The 18281-nt window shown below is 37.9% G+C and overlaps 1 protein-coding gene across 3 annotated transcripts in view; it reads left to right on the plus strand.

Moving 5' to 3' along the window:
- Nucleotides 1-18281, plus strand: part of Erich3 (glutamate rich 3) — a 102164-nt gene that overhangs the window by 31381 nt on the left and 52502 nt on the right. Inside the window, exons 5-7 of one of the 3 annotated variants that reach the window (XM_013143102.3) lie at nucleotides 313-441; nucleotides 4948-5106; nucleotides 9359-9577. In XM_013143102.3, the coding sequence (XP_012998556.2) occupies nucleotides 313-441; nucleotides 4948-5106; nucleotides 9359-9577 (507 nt within the window). Of the gene's footprint in view, nucleotides 1-312; nucleotides 442-4947; nucleotides 5107-6469; nucleotides 6621-9358; nucleotides 9633-18281 lie in introns of those variants that run through there. The other 2 variants (XM_063258250.1, XM_063258245.1) reach the window with 2 other exon arrangements.

Consider the following 18281-nt stretch of genomic DNA (forward strand, 5'->3'; position numbering starts at 1 on the left):
CTTTTTGATAGAGATCAGTTTACAGCAGGTCCATAAACCCTGTTGCTAAAACAGAGGAAGCACTGCTTCAATAGCTGTCTCTCTGTACAGATGAACAGATTCACTTCCCTGCCTTTCACCACCGCATCCAGTGCCCTGATGGCTGTGGAAACATCTTCTCACTACCCAGGTAGCCCTGAGGAGCAGCATTCTTGAGGGAATGAAGATGGACGTCTGTGGTCTCATAGTGAATCCTAAACCTATGTTGTATCATCTAGCCTGGATGACTAAGGATTGTATACCTGTATCCACTAAATCTCTTTCTTGTTCCAGGGGGAGCACACAAGACACTCTGTTCAAAATAACATGCCAATCCTGTCTCCTCATCCTCCGGCTGGCCCAAAGATGCACCGTGGTCCTAGTATTCTGGTTAATGAAGGACATTCTGGTCCATTAACACTGGTGAGTCATATTACCAATCTCCACCAATTAATGTATGATTTTCTACTAATCTCAGAAATCATGCTCTCTGGAAACATCCTTGCATAATTGTGTGAATCCTGTAAAATGAAAGCATACTCAAGAATAAACAAAAACCTTAAGTTTATATATGCTTAACTGTCTCTGCTGAATTTCTCCTCTCTAATCAAAATCATTCCTGCCAAATCCATTTTTCTTGCTAGTATTAGGCTAATTTTATTGAGGTACAGAGTACATGTTATTTGCATGCCCGGATACATATCCTGACTTTGTATTACTTAAAGAAAAGTGCAGACTGTCTCACTTAACATTTTAAACTCTAAACCAGTGATGGTGAACCTTGTGGAGCTTTCGCTGATGCCAACAGCCCTCTGTACCATGCTTGATGTAGGTTTTCCACCATTGCCCCAAACCATAGGACATCAAGATAGCTACCCCAGTGTCCTCTTCCATTTGTTTCTTTATCCTCCTACAGTGCAGCAAAGTTGAACTACGAGTTGTTTCATATGTGTCTGTACTTTTTTTTGTACCAGGGCTTGAACTCACGACCCCATCTTGCCAGGCAGTTGCTTATGCCACTAAGCTAAATTCCCGGCCTGTGTTCTGCACTTTTGACCACTGAAATTTATTCTTGCTCTTTCCCCTACTACAACCTTAGTTGTGCAAATCCCTAGTTACCATATTGCATGTTGGCTAGACACTAAATTTTGGACTTCTTTTATTAAAAGTATAATCAAATGTATAGACATTCTATCTGAAGAAATTGGAGACAGGTTGTTATTCCAATTTGATTCATCTGTAACCTCGAGGTAGGTGATGTTTACTCAGAAGAGGGTATGTTGCCTTGAAACAATAGTTACAGGAAAAGATTTGTAAAATATTTCCTGGAGGCTGGTGGTTTAAGCTATAACTGAATTGCCTGATTACATCGTTATTCTTGTTTTGTGTAACCTAATATACTTCCTTGTTAACATGAACCTTTTTATTGTGCTGTATAATATTTATAGAGAAATTACAATTCTGCTTTTCACAGAATGTTGGAGTAGGTCCATCGTATATAGTGTTAAGCTTTGACGTTTCTCAAAGGGAAATATATTTTGATATTTCCTGACGAACAGCTCAAGTGATGAAAAACAACCATCTTTCCTTTGTTGTTACTCTATTTCCAGGTTTGATTTAAATGTACAAATAAACAGTTCTTTTATTGGCTGGCAGTTCACTAGATTCTCAAAAGCTTAACCCAGGTGAAACAAGAGAAACAATTAAGTACTGTTTTCTATCTTACCACCTGTTTCAGAGAGGAAAAGCCCTTTAAAAGCTTTCTTTTCAATTTTCCAGCTGAATAACCTCAATAAATAGTTTATGATACATCCAGGAGATCTTAATGTGGAAGGAGTGAGAAAGTAATTTCAAAATTACAGGAAACATTGACCTCAGCACTGCACGAGTCTTTCTCTCTCTGGGATAAATCAGGATTCTTCAGTTGGCTGCCCCCTGGGGGCTCTTGCACCTGAAGGGGTACCACTGCGGTTTTGGGCTTAGGGTTGTATCTCCATTTGACAGAAAATCAAGGCACCTTTCTTTTTTGCTTCCTCAACCTGGATACCTATCCTTTAAATGTCACTCCTGACCCCAAGTGAGATTAAGATAAAAGTCCTGGTGTAATACTGCCTTTAAAAAAAATTCTTAAGTGAATAAAGGAAGGAGCTAACACAACCTTAGCATGCCTGATCACTAACTGCACCTTTACTTTCAAAATAGCGTGCAGGCTTTGCTCTGCACCACTGCTATTAAAACTGTGGAGAGTCATTTCAACTAATTTTAGGGAAAATCGCCCCTTGATGTCTTGTAAGAATTAGGAATGCTCAGCTCAGCCGAGTGAGCAGCACATAGTCAATGTCAGTTCACATTCTGCTACAGCTCGCGTGCCTTATTTATTCCAGGAAAATATATTCCAAATAATTTAAAATAAAGCAAATTTGAGGTAGTTTCTGATGTGAACTACACCAGTTTGTAGCTCACAGCTGTTAGTTAATGGTGCAGATTTGTTTTTAGAGATAAATGTAATCAGTTAAATATTTGACTGCCACATTCATCTAATGGAATGATGTTTGTATGCAAATGCACTGAAGTAAAATTTAGAGCATAACAGCCAATAGATCATGTTCTAGTTTGCAGTAACCTGCTTTCTTGAATTTTCACATTAGATTTTTCATATTTTTGTGCTCAGCTATAGTACGTGAAAAGAAGGAGTCTTAAGGCATGTTTGTTTTCGAATCCAAGAGAATTCTTTTGGGTGATTTGATTCCCTGTTTGGAAACCTCCAGTTTAATTTCCCTTTGAGGATTTAATTTCTCTTTGAGTATTTTAAGACATTTTATCCCTGTTGGCTTGTCTTTTACTTTAAATTATATGCAACTGTAGTGAATCTGCTTGGGCTGGTTGTGACATAGGTTTGCATGTGAAGAGTCATGAAATGTACACCAAAATGTTATTACCATATTAATACTTCAACCTTTGGGAAATGGTGAAGAGAAGTGTAATGGATAAAGTGGAAGTAGAAGTTTCATGTATCACTTCTCATGTCTCATTGGTCAACAGTGTGGCATATCTCCTACACAAATTGCAAGGGATTTTGGGAATTACAATTTATTTATGACAGCCATATTCCTAGATAAAAATTCTATTACTAATGAAGAAAGAAAAATCGTTAATGGTTTTATTTTTGGTGATCATCTTGTATCTTGCTCACAAATGGCTGTACTTTGGGGTTAAAGTTTATCATTCTTCTCCAAATGTCCATTTTCTTCACATGTTTAACCATTTGGGTAAACTGTTTCTATGAAACTCAAATGTTTGTTAGCTGCATTGATTTACTCTAAATATTCCAAGAACTTCAATTCTGAACTCTGTTGTCAAGTATTTTATTGTCTTTTAGACAGTATTTGTATTACTCATTTGACACTAATTTTCTTGCATTCACTACTAATTCTTTTTAATCTGTTTACCAGGTCTATGATAAGAATTCTGTAAATGTTGAATTAAAAGCTCAGAGATTTCCCAATAGACAACATGTTTCTCAAGATGGTACTAAGACTAGTATTTGGGAGTACAAGCTATCTTATCAACCTTTTAAAATGTTTTTACACACAATTTTCCAGAATTGAATATTTGTTGCTTATCATTCTTTTGAGTTGATATTCAATGCTTTGCTCATGAATCATATATAATCTTTCTCATACCGTCTTAACCAAACATGCATGTCCTAGTCTTGACAAGTTTTCTATTATTTTATTGAAATAGAACAACTGGGTCAAAAGCCTCATTTTTTTTCTCACTTTTGACACATTGCTAATCTTTATACTAAATTTACAATATTTTGTTGATGCCCCCAAAAGGCACTTCTGATGCTCCATGCTGGCAGTTTTGGTATTCACTGCAGTGTGTCCTTGATTGGAAAATGTCTCAGTTGGGGGCTCAGCAGGAAACAGATGGCTCACACAGATAGAGTAATTAGGAAGTGTTTAATAAAGAAACTATTTACAAAGATGTGGGCAGGGTTAAGGAAAACTAACTAGGGATGTTAAGCATGCTGGGGTCAGCACAGTGAAAAGCCACAGCCCCTAGGACTAAGAGGGAAGTAGAGGGTTTGGAGTCTACAACCGGCAGCTAGTACCTGTGACTGAGAAGACTGCCCAATAGCAGCTGTGGACTTAGGTAAAGGGACCTGGCTGCCCCATTATAGCCCATAGGGAGGAGCTCAGGGAACTAAAAGCCCCAGTTTCATTGTCATCCTGTCCTGCTTGTAGAATCCAAGTGCAATTTTGAGGTTAGCTGGTGAATTCCTAAAGGGAATATTCCTAGAGCAAGGCCAAGGAGACAGACAGGAATTCAAGGGGAAGAGACAAATGGAAAATAGTTTCTGGCTATAACTTTTTTCATTTTTTAATATATCAAGGAAGCTGTTGAATAAATGGTAATACATTATAGTTAAGTATCCACCTTGCCTATTTTCTGCTTTTACTTCAACCCCAATCTTAAGGCATAAAGGACATAGAGTAGAATTTATATTGAAAATGTTGAAACAAAAGAGATGAGTTCGTTACAATACCCTTTTAGATCCCTAAAACACGAAAATTATTCAACTTAACATTTAATGAGCAAAGCCATTCTGTGCACAGTATAAATTAAGTATGGTTAGTGAGTTTACAGTATGAATAAAAATACAGGAATGTAATAGAGGACATCTCCTTTGTCTAGAATACTCTGTAATTGTGGCATTAGTTATGTAGAGGACTTCAACACCATATGTTTTAACAAATACTTTGGGTCATGAGGGTATGTATAATGGAAGGACATAATTATAGTTTAATCTGCTCAGTAAAAAGGCACCATTAATTACTCTAAGCAATTTGTTGAGTTATTAATTGGATCTGGAAACATGTCAAGATACTAATTTAAACGGAATTTTTCCCCCTAATTGTCTAGACAGCCCCTCGCCCATGTACCGCCCCAGGAAATATGCAGCCTCCAATTCGATTACAGCCTCTTCCCAGTAACCCTGCAGTGGCTACTGTTTCAAAGCCTACCTTGGGCTCCAGATCAAAATCTTCATTGCTCCGAAAGGAAGCTCCTTTTCCCATTGAGGTAAATATTATTTTTTTAAGAAACACTTTTATTCTTGATCAGAGTATCAGTTCATCATGGTCTAAGATACTATATACTGTTAATCCACTCACTGAGTTTTCTGCTGTGTATTTATTAAGCACCTACTGTGTACTTCTGATGAATCATGTCTGACTCTAAGTGTAAGGCCTAGAAAATCTGTGTTATTTAGCAGAAAGCATAAGGACTAGATATGTAATAATGTATAGTGATTTCTTACTAAGTCGAAAAGCTGATTGAAAACAAAGATAAAAGACCTTATAGCCATACATGACTTCTATCAGAAATGACCCAGTGTTAACTCTACAGATTTTAAATGCATGAAATGTAGAAAATGAAAATTTCTAAGAATAGGTTTGCGTTTGCATGCTGGCTTACTTTTCCATCAGTGTATGAAATTGCTTCAAGTTTGACTCTTAGCTGAATATAGAAGGAAAAGTATGTCCATCTTTAAAAAATGGTGAGTTAATCACACCTAGGAGCTTACTCTGCTTCCCTTTCAAGATTGTGTCCCAGGTAATTCTCACTTATTTAAATACAGCACCAGAAGAAAGCATGGTAGCTGTTAAATATGAGTTATATAAACAGGGAGGAATCATGAGGACCCCGGTAACTAGGGAGGACTTTGTGTTTCTAATGTGAAGAAGAAACATTTGCCTGCTAAAGAAGGAACCTATGTCATGAGCATAATTATTGTTATTTGGGAAGGGATGAATTGTGCTGTACTCTTTAGAAGGTGACACTAGACATGTGAAATTAAGGATATAGTATTTTGTCTTTACCTTGACATGAAGAGATTAATTCAGATAAATAAATCTGTTTCACAGTAAAGGTCTAACTATAACTCTAAAAGAATAACTCTAAAAGAATAATAGTTTAATTCATTTCAGATGGTTTTCAGCTTGGGTAACACTTTTCACAAACATTCTTTTAGTTAATTTAGAAAGCAGGAGAAATGCATCCAAAGTAGTGGCTCTTTGCCTTTAGAAAACTGCTCAAAGCTATACAGGAATGGGTTGTGTCATAAGTTAATTAGTTTCGCACTTTTTAGCATCTGGTCTCCAATCTAAGGTCCCAACGCAGATTTACTGTTTCAGCCAGTGTGCAGGAATGTTCTGGTCCAGGGAGAGTGGGGGGAGTGTCTCAAGACTCTAAAAGAACTGACAACCAGAATTCAAAATAGGGAGCATATATGTTCATCAGGGGCCATTAATTCAAGAGATATCAAGCAGTTATAGCTCCTAGAAGTGCCTTTCTCATAGGCAGAGCACATGGGAAGCCAGATCACAATGAGAAGGTTGCCTGGTGAGCATGGAATCAGAATGAGGAGAGGTGGTGTCATGAATAGAACATTAATGCGACCAGGCTTAGATGTCCTGGGGCACCCATCTCATCTTGGGAATGGGCTTGCCTAAAGGACCAGAAAACTCAAAGACCTCCTGTGTCTTCCAGGCAAAACATTGCCATCAGGACTAGAAAGATTCAAAGTCCAATGGGTAGGATTTTTTCTCCCTCAACCAGTACTCAGATGAGTACTTTCTGTGTTTGTCTAAGTGATTATATTTTTTCCAAGTCCAATAATTATGAATTCTACTATGCATGGTGCATTTGCTTTTTAGATAGGTCAATATTATCAACTTAGTAATATTCAAGTTCTGTTGGTTAGGGAGTGATTTTTTTGTTTTCTTTTCAGTTGGTTTTCCAAATCTACTTTAAGCTACCAGATAGATTTGCTACTAAATCTACATGGGGATTTATTTTCCTGTTACTAAGTTTTTGGAGTGATTGTTATTGATTATTGAATGACCAGCACTTAATGGTAGCTTGTAAGTGCTGAAAAGACTGAGCTCAATTCTCTGTTAGTTTGGAGTAGCTAAATTCACTTTTCATTAGGTATGTATGTATGAGGCTCTTACTATGGGCTGGGTACTGGTATGATATATCTGTTATCAAGGCAGGCATAAATAACACACTGGAGTTTATAATATAATGTATATAAGCAAAATATACTGTGAGAAACAGACTTGCTATTTTTTTTCCTGTAGCATTGAAGTAGAAATGTTTTAATGTAAAATCGAACTAGAAATTCCTAATGAAGCATAGTAGTTTGAATGATTGCTAAGTGTGTAGCACTAATGATTGTGAACTGTCTTACCGCTTTTTAAAGAGTAAAGGATCTCTTGTAGGTGCAGTAGATAAAAGCAGGTTGACTGTTACTTAGCAGCAAGAACAATGGGTTCCAGGCAAGAGTGATTTGGTGTAAAACAGACTGGTTGAGATGTAAGTAAAAGTAGTCACATGACTAAAAATGAATATTCCCAGAATGGAAGTTTCTTACATAATGTTGGTAGCAGTAGAAATTGGTTCAACTCTTTGTGAAAGAAATATTGGGAATATCTATCAATATAAATTAATGTGCTCATACATTTCAACACTCAGGATTTGAAGAATGCACACATTTGTGCAAAATAAATGCAAGAATTTTTTGTACTATTTTGTTTGTAAAGGTGAAACTCCAGTATGTAAGAGCATTATTTAAAAACATTATAGTATGTTAAGGCCCATTTAAAAAATATAACAGAATTATCAGTAATGGCATGAAATGTTATGCAAGATACTGTGAGCTGAATAAGCAAAGAAAAACATATTGATTTAGAAAAATGAGCAAACCATTTCTAAATAAGGCATCTGATGCCCTAATTCCTACTCAGAAATTCACTAATACCTAGTCAGAAATACATTAAAAAATCCCCTAGTCAGAGAAGTTCCAGATTCACTAACGTTATTGCTATTATTTTTACTATTATTATTTGCTAACTCCCATATAGATGCAGCCTATTATAGAAAATGTAAGCAAAGAAAAATGAGAAATAATGCAATGCAACAGCAACCATTTTCTCCATAATAAATGTTTTTGTGAATATTTAAATCCTCTTACATTCATGTAGTTGATGTTTTCTATCAAAATTTGGACTTTACATATAAATAAATTTAGTCTATTTCTACTTATTTAGCAATAAAAATGTTTGGAGAATAACTTCCTTGTCTAACTTTTAACTATTCAGAATCTCAAAAGAAGGTCAAAATTGACTTAAATTATAAATAAAAATATGACATAAGTTATATTTTAGAAGAATAAATATAAAACAAGTTGGTATAAAATAGACAAAAATCGGTAAATAGTCCTTAAAACTTGAAAAACTATCTCAGATACACAAAAATTACCAATTTGTGAATATTTAGAGACTTCTGTGTCCTAATAGACATAACACAATTGTATCTTTAGAGTTGATTAAAGTATAATAAGGTTGTAAGTGTTGAATAAAGAACCATGAGATATATCATCATTGGCAACTCCATTGTCAAGTTCTTCTAGTTATATTGTGTTTAGTCAAAATCCATATATAAATTATTTAAAAGAAATGTATGCAAGCCATGCTTATTATTTTATGCTAGGATAGAAAGGTTTCCCGTCTTTCTCTTTATAGTCTGGTGTGAATCTTTTGTATAAACCCAAACTTAATTAACCGTCTTCCTACTGATGGACTTTTGCTATTTTTAATGACTCAATGAAATTCATTTTGTGTGTGTCTGTTTGTGCATGCATATGTATGTCTGTTTCTTATACATATTTGTATTAGTGTACTTGCGTAGCTATCTGTGTATGATTGTTACCTACCAGAAGACTTTCTTGTTTAAATATAGGCGTCTTAAAATTTTGGTAAATATCTCAATGCTCCCCTAGACACGTGTCAAAGTCAAACAGTCTATGAGGTTGCTATTTGTTCACTGCCTTGCTAATACTATTTTTATACCTGAATTAATGCAGTCAGATGTAAAAAAAAAAAAAGCACCAACTACATGCTGCTAAGTGTTCTATCCAGTCTAACTGATCACATTAAAGACTTCTTGATTTTAAATCATTCAGTTGTACTATATTCCACAGGGATTTGATGGATTGTTAAGAAAAAAAATCCAAAATCCTATAAAGTATCATTACTTACTGTAGGCTAAAAATATACTACCTAAGGTTAGCAATTTATGAATAGTCAATTTTCTATGGCTACTACCATGTGCCGATTCTCAGCAGACTGGGCTGTTGTGAATTTGTCTCCTGGTATCAGCTGTGCTTGTGGGCAGTGTGAGTCCTACATACTCCTCTTACTGAATGTCGGATTATATCGGGTCCCTGCTACAGTGCCAGTGGTTCTTATATCACCAAATGTGATTACAGGGCAAGAAGGCAATGAAGAAGTTCAGGAACTCCACAGAGAAATCCCAGAGATTGAATCCATATCAACTTCCGAACATGAACAGCTGTCTGATACCTTTTCCTCCGCCAACGCCTCCCCCAAATAGAAAGGTCCAACGCGAAAGCAAGTCTGAGACGTGGAAAGGGAGGAGATTTCGTCCAACCACTGCTACAAACGGCTTAGAACCTCTCTTTACCAGGGTGATCATGGAACACATTTTTCCTTTATTCATTTAAAATAGGTTACATTGCACTGGTAAGGAGTTTTAGCAGAATTTGGGGGGAATAACATGCAAAATGCCTTGTATAAGGAAAAACAGCAATCTAAGTGTAACTGTAAGTTTTAATGAATCTGAAACTCAAGATCTGAATAGTTGAGTTGACAGAATTTAGTACAGTTGACAGAAGGCTCTAAACCATCTGGTTAAATCTAATTTAAACCATGTGATTAAATATAATTTTTGAGACTGTTTCCTGAAATTATTTCCTGAAAAATATTGTTGAAAAACATAGTTCTAAAGACAGATGAACTTTAACAGACTCAGACCTATTCGATTCTGTTATGTAAATATAAGCCATTATTATTCATAACCAACTTCTGTGATTATTAGCAGATAGCTGGGTACAGAGTACAAACGAGTGCCAGAGTGAGAAACTCCGCCTTGCACATTGGTTTTGCCTTCTGGATTTTCTAGACCAGTGCTTTCTTCACCCCATGCCCATCTCTCATGACCAGTAGCTGTTCTCACCTCTAACCTTCTCAAAACCCTGGGACTCTTTCTCCCACCTGCTTCAGCTTCCTCCTTTTAACTCAGTTTTTAGTTGTCTGCCTTTGTTATGCCTCTGATGCAGCCTTCTCTCTTATCCCGGAGGAGCCATCTTTGCTCGTGTCCTTGATCTCTGGCTTTTCCGTCAGCTCACAGGACCTTGAACACTGCCATCCTTTCTTTCTAATTTGGACTTTTAAATTTTTTTCTCTAGTAATCTCCTCTGCCTGTCAGTGTACCCAGGCCTTACATAGAGAAACCTGGGCTGTCACCTTTGACCTCTGTTTTCTCTTTTCCTTCACTGCAAAGTTCACTGAACAGTAAATACTACTGTAGCTTCCTCTAGCAATACAACTACAGTTTGCAGCAGAAAGGTTTATTTCTTGCTCTTTTGGTCATCTTTGTTGATCAGTTGCAGTGCTGGGCCCCAGATTGGAGGAGCAGCTGTTTGAAGAGTTGGGTTGTGTTGACCTCACGGCCACAGAGTCTTGATGTGATTTTAGGGTTATGTTTTAAAGTGGCACTGGTGACTCACTTGTGAATTCCACTGCCACCACAAGCTCTGACCAAGCCTGACAATTATGGAATGGGAAGCATTACCCTTTCATAGAGCTGGACAGTCACTATTTGAAACAATAACAGAATCTACCAATCTGTTATCTTACATTTGAGTTCTTTTTTTTTTTTTTTTACTTAAAAAATTTTTTTTTTTTTTTTTTGGTATTTTTGGGAACTGAACCCAGGTCCTCACACATGCTGGGCAAATATTCTACCACTGAACTACTCACCAGCCCTTATGAACCCTGCATTTTGGCATTTAATTCCACCATGCCAGTGAACATGCTTCTTGAAGAGTGTGGCCCCCATCTACCAAATCAGTGACTTCCTATCATTTTCAGATAACTGTGTGGCAGCATTTAATTTCTGATGTTGAATTATATGACTGAGATTAACTTTAGCTGGTTAGAAACAAACAGTTTATGACCCTTAGCAACATACTAACTCTGCATGTACAAGTTAAACGACAATGAAGTATATACCTACATTTCTACCACTTAGTGAAACTGAGCTTTATTTTGCTACTAATGCATGCAAGACCCTTCATTCTGGCCCATCCTGTTCTCTACTCTCCCAGAGAGAGCACTGTCCTGACTTCTGTGTTAATTCTATCCCTGTTTTTTTTTAGAGTTCATCAAATATGTGCATTAAACTTCAGAAGTAAGTTCAAATGTAAGTTTATGATGAAAGGACAGTATTTCTAGGAGAAAAGAGGACATTTGGGTGAGACCCTGGGTTTGATTCCTTGACAGTTTTAAAAGCCCTTCCTAGGGGAAGCAGAGAAGAAAACACAGAACTGGCCAGAATTGGGGTATCTGGTGAGGTCCTGCTGCAGGCCTGACACTGGGCACCCATCAGGAGTATGACCAGGGAAACGGGCTTCTGGAGCTGAACACAGAAGAAAGACAAGCAACTTCTCATCCTCTGGGCATGACCACGATGCAAACCAGCCCCAGAGCCAGGTTCTCAAAGGAGATAGCACTTAGATTAGGGCCACAGCATGGGGTCAGCAGGCATGGGGACTCTGACAGCCCTTGCAGGCCAATCTGGCTCTCCAGTCATGGCTACAGTATCATCTGTGTGTTTCTTCTTCCTTTTTCTGTTTTTTTTTCTCCTTCCCCTCCCCTCCCTCCCCTTCCCATCCCTCCCTCTCCCTTCCCCCTTCTTGTACTCTCCCCCTTCCCTTCCCCCACCCTCTCCCTCTCCCTCTCTGCCTATTGCTCTCTTTCTCTTGACTATTTCCTTTTTAGAATTCTCACTGTGGTTATGTTAGAACTACTAGACAGATGCTCTGATAGTCTTTGCCTCTCTCTCTCACTTTCTACCGCTTCTCCTTTATTTTACTGATGAAAGCCCTCCAAATTATCCCTGTGCAATTACAGCTGTCTGATTGATAGGTCCTACTGCCCCTCAAGTTCAGCATAGTCACATTTTTAAGCCAACATCTCTACTTAATTGCCTTATTTCTCTTTAGGCACAGGCTTTTCTTTACTAATTTAGTCTCAAAATTAGAATTCCTTCTTCCTTCTGTATTACATGTCCGGTTAATTGCTAAATTCCCTAGATCAGTCACCTAAAAGAAATATAAGCCACATTTACAGTTTTAAATTTTCTAATAGCCATGTTAGAAAAAGTAGAGAAATGTGAAATAATTTTAATAACATTTTATTTAATCAGGCGCATGCAAAATACAAACATTTTAACATGAATCAATATGAAATATTTTAAGGAGATATTGTATATTTTTATACTAAGTCTTTGAAACTCAAAGATTATTTTATACTTGTGGCACATTTCATTTAACTGAGTCACCTTTCAGATGCCAGCAACCAAGTGGGACAAACTTTTTACCATCTTAGCACGGGTCTAGGTGCCACCTTGTCAGTGTCTCATATATCTGATAAACATTTTCCATCCTCACTGCCACATCTCCAGGTCAGGGGACTTACTATTGCAGTCTTACTTCTATGCTTATGCCCTGCTTTCTAAGTCAACAAGTAACTCAACTGAGCTTTTACTGACCATAATGAAAGCTATGCTAGAAGCTGAGCTTACCAAGGTGGGTAAGATCCAGTCCTGAGCTCAGAAACAGCTTGTAGTCCCAGTTCAGGAAGGGAAAAAGAAATGTATACAGTTAGCATGACAATGTGTGATGAATACCATCGCTGTGGTGTAATAAGGCATACTGGGAACACGGAGGACGGAAGGAAATATTACTTCTGACTGAGAAGATTGGAGAACGCCTCTGAGAGAGTGTTTGAAATGGGCTATGAATGCTGATTAGGAAGTTAGATTCAGAAAGTAAAGAGTGAAACTCAGGAAGGGGAGAGAAAAGTAAACAAAATTCATCTTAGTTTTAGTAGATTCTACATAATGATATTAAATTAAACTTTATAGAATACCTCCAAATATATTTCTCTTTGGCTTAAAATTTCTCCTAGCTGGCCCTTTCCTAATGAAAGCAGCTGTATTTTTCTGCCTGGTCATTTTAAACTATGGGTGTTTTTCTTTTGATTTCCTTTTGTTGAAATCAGGTATGATGGACTCTATAGAACAGGAGACAATCACCTTTAAAAAAAGACAGCTTCAGATTCATGTACTCAAGAGGAGGGGATATGACCCCAAGTGCATCCATCAGGGTCCATTCGGAACAATAGTCACCCCTGTCCGTGCAAGGTGCTCACAGGAAGTTAAAGATAAACTAACCACCCACCACTTAGTGCAGGGACATGGGATAAGTCAAGAGGCAGAGGGAGTGCAGAGGGAGATGGGATTTCCACGGGAAGGAGTGGGTGAGGTAGATGTGGTGGGGTTGGGTGGGTAATTTCAGTGGGCTCTTCAGGGAGGCTCTGTCCTGAGTTGTCTCTAACCTGTTCCTCAGATGGCACCTGATAGCAGACGGGAATATTGACCCTGAGTATGTGGCCTGGGAAAGGACATGGAGGCAGACGTGGGCTCTGAGTTGGTTTGTGTGCAATGAAAAATGATGTCAGCCAGGTCCTTTAGAGGCATCTAAGAAGTGCTTAGCCCAAGGTCACTGGGGTCCCTGGTGCCAAGGTGTCCGAATAAGAAGTTTTGCTTCACACTTTGGCATTTGGGGTCTCTCAGATGCTGGCCTGTTTCCTTTTCACTCTCAGTCTCGCGAGCCTGAATTACTTCTGCTTTCATTTGGTCCATCAATCTTTCCTCCCTACATGATTTTACTTTTCACTGGGAATTCACCCATTTTCAAATCATCTAATTTTTTTCTCATCCAATTGCCTGTTGTCATAGGTTTGCCTTTTGTTAATTTTTTCATGAAAATATGGAAGCTTACATTTAATGGTGACCAAATGGTTACAGCCAGTATTTAGTGGCTATTTAGTATATGGTGGTGATTTTCCTCAGGATTTAACATACACTTTATCATCTGATGGACAACATACTTCAGAAAGAGGCATAATTTTTTCATTTTACAAGTGAGGCAACAGACACCAGACAGGTGAAATAAGTGGCCCAAGATCACAGAGTTAATTAGCAGCAGATTAAATGTACAACCCAGCCAGCTGACATTTGGGCTTACGTGTCAATTTGGATAATCCTCATATCCATATTATTGGAACTTACCTGGGAGACCCTTTTCCTCCTCGAATCTCCGAAGATATTAATTGTAACTGGTGAGCTGTTTTTTTAACACTAAGTCTAGCCAGACTCTTAGCTGCCATTCATATTAGGAAGGCAAATATTCATTCTCTCAAATTGCTTGTGAGTACCGGAGAGATAAGAAGGATGTGTAATCACCATAAAGCCTCTGCTCTCCAGCGTGTATCTATGCAGCTGTCATCAGGGAATTCTATTTTTTCCTGACTTCAAAAAGATACTGTTACTTCGCTCATGTCCCTGTGATATTCTGCTACCGTAGATACTCATGAACTTTCCTTATTCATCACTTGTTCTCTGCATTCTGGAGACTGTTGGGGGGAGGCACCTGATTTTACTTATAATTCATCAAGTGTTTTTATTGGCATCATATTCATAAGCAGATATTTTGGGATCCCTGTACAAAAGTAAATCCTTATTTTTTAGCCTTAGATAAATACCATATAAATCAATCATGCTTTTCCTAAATAGGTCCCTTTCATCCAATGTTAAAGACTAATAAATATTAGCTCTGTTAGAAACATTGCATAATAAAAATCTTTCAATTTCCATTATAGTCAATTAATTATCTTGATATTTTCCTCTCTTATTTTTTCTTGCCAGTGGACCAACACTGGAGAACATTAAAGGAAAACAATATGGTTTTAATGTACGGTAATTCAACATATCTTATTAATAATAGGCTTGGTTTATTTCATACTTTTTTAAAAATAATGTTTTTGCTTAAAATTAGCATAAATGTTTGATTACTACATAACTACTAAGACATGAAACGCAATTAAGAAGCCAACTAATGAGTCAAACTCTTAGTAGTATCTGGCATTTGAGAAAAATATCTTGGAAAAAGGACTGACCAGGGATACTTCTGGGATTGCTGCAGTGGGGGGATTCGAAGTTAGATTCTTCACTAGGAGGGTCAGCTTCTCAGAGCCAGCGAGGAAGGAATGTCTCATGTGTGGACTTGGAATTTCAAACTCTAGAACTCTGCTGCCTGCAGAAGGGTTGGGCCATTTCTGGCAGGTCAAGAATAAACAGGAGCCATGGGTTACTAGGAAAAATGGGCAGAAGGAGAGAGGGAGAGCAAAAGTGAGGATGAAATATGGTGAAACTGAGGGCAAGAGAAGAGGAAGAACCAGGAGAGTGGAGTGAGGAGAAAGAGGTTTCCATGTCACCCAGCTGCTTCCTGAGCCTTTTGGATGGAGCACTTTTCCTCCAACTTGTAGAATTTCCTCTAGTGTTAACATGGAAACTGCCTTTCTAAGGCCAGGATTTGGTATCAATCTTTTCATAGGATTAGCTGCTGAAGGTAGTGTTTGCTTTAATAGGATGCTGTGAGTCAGTTTTCATGTTCAGATTCTTATTGACTTCCCTTCAATATAGAAAGCTTTGCAAATAGGGTGGAGTCAATCTACTGTAGCTTTTGAATCACCAAAGGACAAAATGTGGGATTATTTTTTTTGTTGTTCCATGTCTCTCTCCAGGTCCTAGCACTGGCAAGATGCTGGGAACATAAAGAGGAATGCAATGAAACCGTGTCAGTATCTTATGATTCATATAGCTATTGAGGTTTGCAGATTTAAAACAAATTTGGTCATGTTTGAGGCACTACAATCTATTCAATTGCCAGAACTTTAAATGTAACCCAAGGAAATGCAGGCATAGAGAAATAGTAGGAATCTGAGAATATATTTTATATTTGAGGGCTGTTGAAACTTAGCTCATAGACGTTGGTAGCTGGTAAAGGACTTTAATCACAAGAAAAGTCATATGATCTACTTAGTGATAGTAGGTCCCTCATATCTGGGATTGGGGAGATTTTAAGAGAAATCAGATTTGAGTGGGGAGATTATTAGTAGGGTCACCATATAAACCAGCACTTCTAGAACACTGCAAATTTCTTCTTTATTTTTGCCTGTGCATAATAAGTAGCATGCATTTCAGTTTGGATGATAAAATCCATGGACCACACTAAGAGTCCTACAGCGGTCTAGGTAAGATTCTGTATTTGTTTCCGTACGCTAAGGGTTGGTTAAGGAATGGAGAAGGGGTTTTCACCCAGCACTATTAATGAAAACAGGCACCTTAACACCTTTAGACTCTCTGCAGTGTGCTCTGCACACAGGCCTGAGTGGGGATAATAGAGATCCCAGTGAAAACCTTGCACATCAGTCACATGCAAACTGTGTACATATGCAGTGTCTGAGTGGCATAGCACTCCTTGGGCCTACTGTTCATTTGTCTCATTGGTGTTGCCTCATAAATCTGGAGAGGACTAGAAGGGAAGAGATAAAAGCAACCGATGAAAGAAAGTTAAGCTTTTCTGTGCAAGGTCTGAAATTTCAAAGATAATTTTGATACTGCAGAAAGGGCCATGAAACCATTTCAAGGTTTCAAAAGTCTGGGGTCATTATGTACTTGGAAGTTAAATGACAGAGAAGCCATTTAGTTAGGTGAAAGAGGAAATGGTTTGCTTCCTAGTATACATGTTTAACTATGACATATCCTTTGGACCACCTAGGAAAATGCACTCTGTGGCAATAGTTGGGGAATATTTTTATAAGAGAGAATGATAAGTAATTGTAGACCCAAGAAATGTTGCTATCAGAAATATGCTTCAGCCTACCCCAAAAAATTGCATAAGAAGAAATGAAAAAGATAAAGGCTGCCATTTATTTTATTTTGAAAAGTTTTTCTCTCTAGTTTCTCATTTCACACATAAGAGGCAAGCATCTCCCCACCTCTAATCCCACTATAACCTTGTATTTATAGAGTGCTTATCTCCCAGGAGCTCAGAGGGCTTCTTCTAAATCCATGCTGCTTCAGAAAGTATTGCTTAACCAAAAGGGGATGCTTTTATTTAATCAGTCACTTCATTAAGTGTTTGCAGGAGCTGGGAGCTGGAATTGCCTTAGGTCTGCTGCTGGTGTGGCAGGCTCTACCAGTGCAGGTCACAGCTCCACGGCCCCCAGGCAAAAGGAAGCATGGGATTATCATTTTGCAAGTAGGAACCAGGCTTGCTTTCGTGGTTTTACTTTCATCTGTGATTCAGGGAGATGCTTCTAATCTGCAAAGCATTACCCAGTTTGCTGATTTGCCTTCATGACTCTTGGTGTCCCTGAAACATTTCTGCTGATTATCTCTCTATTTGGGAGCTCTTGTATATCCACAGGCAAGGCAATTTGCTTCAATAATTTTAAATCTTGGCCTTCTCTCCCCCGGTCATTTATATTTTTCAGACTGTTGTGTGCAGAATTTCATTTCACCACACTTATTTGCTCTGGTTTTTGTTCCAGAAAAATAGAATTGGATTTAAAACAAAAATACCCTCTGAAGTAGAAAGGCTGGTTTTGAGGATGGAAATACATTAGAAATTCCTTCAGAATTTCTGTTGTTGTTGCAGCTTTTTATTTTGTTTTTTAAATGCATGCTTCTCATACAGCCATAATTCAATGGAGTCAACTCGAACAATTGCCTCGAATCCACTGAAAGTTTGTCTCTCCATATTTTTCATTTTGTTAAAAAGTTATTTTTAGAAAAGCAAAGCAGACTAAAAGCAAAGCCGAGCCTGTGCACAACTCTAGAAACCCACAATATTTCTAATATCAGGCTCTGGAAAGTTCTGCACAGCCTTCCCATCCGTTTCTTTGTTCCCTTCCTTTGTCACACTGCTGCTCCTGTCTATCGCCAGTGTCCAGCTTTTAGCTCCACTTAGTAGAGAGAACCTGCCCCTCATCACTGAGACACTGCAAAGATAAAATGAGTAAAGATACGTGAATCTAACGCTGGCAAAATAAAAGGCAGGGTGCGAGGGTTGGTGGGGGATAAAGGAAAGAGCTGAGGTGTGGTATGGACCTGCAGCGATTGTCTGTAATGAATGTAAATCATCATGTACTAATAAAAATCTAAAAAATTTTAAAAAGAGATAAAACTAAAATAGTGTT

The sequence above is a fragment of the Cavia porcellus genome, unplaced genomic scaffold (assembly GCF_034190915.1).
Source record: "Cavia porcellus strain 051 isolate PalLab524CR breed Dunkin Hartley unplaced genomic scaffold, mCavPor4.1 scaffold_1, whole genome shotgun sequence".
NCBI classification, from domain to species: Eukaryota; Metazoa; Chordata; class Mammalia; order Rodentia; family Caviidae; genus Cavia; species Cavia porcellus.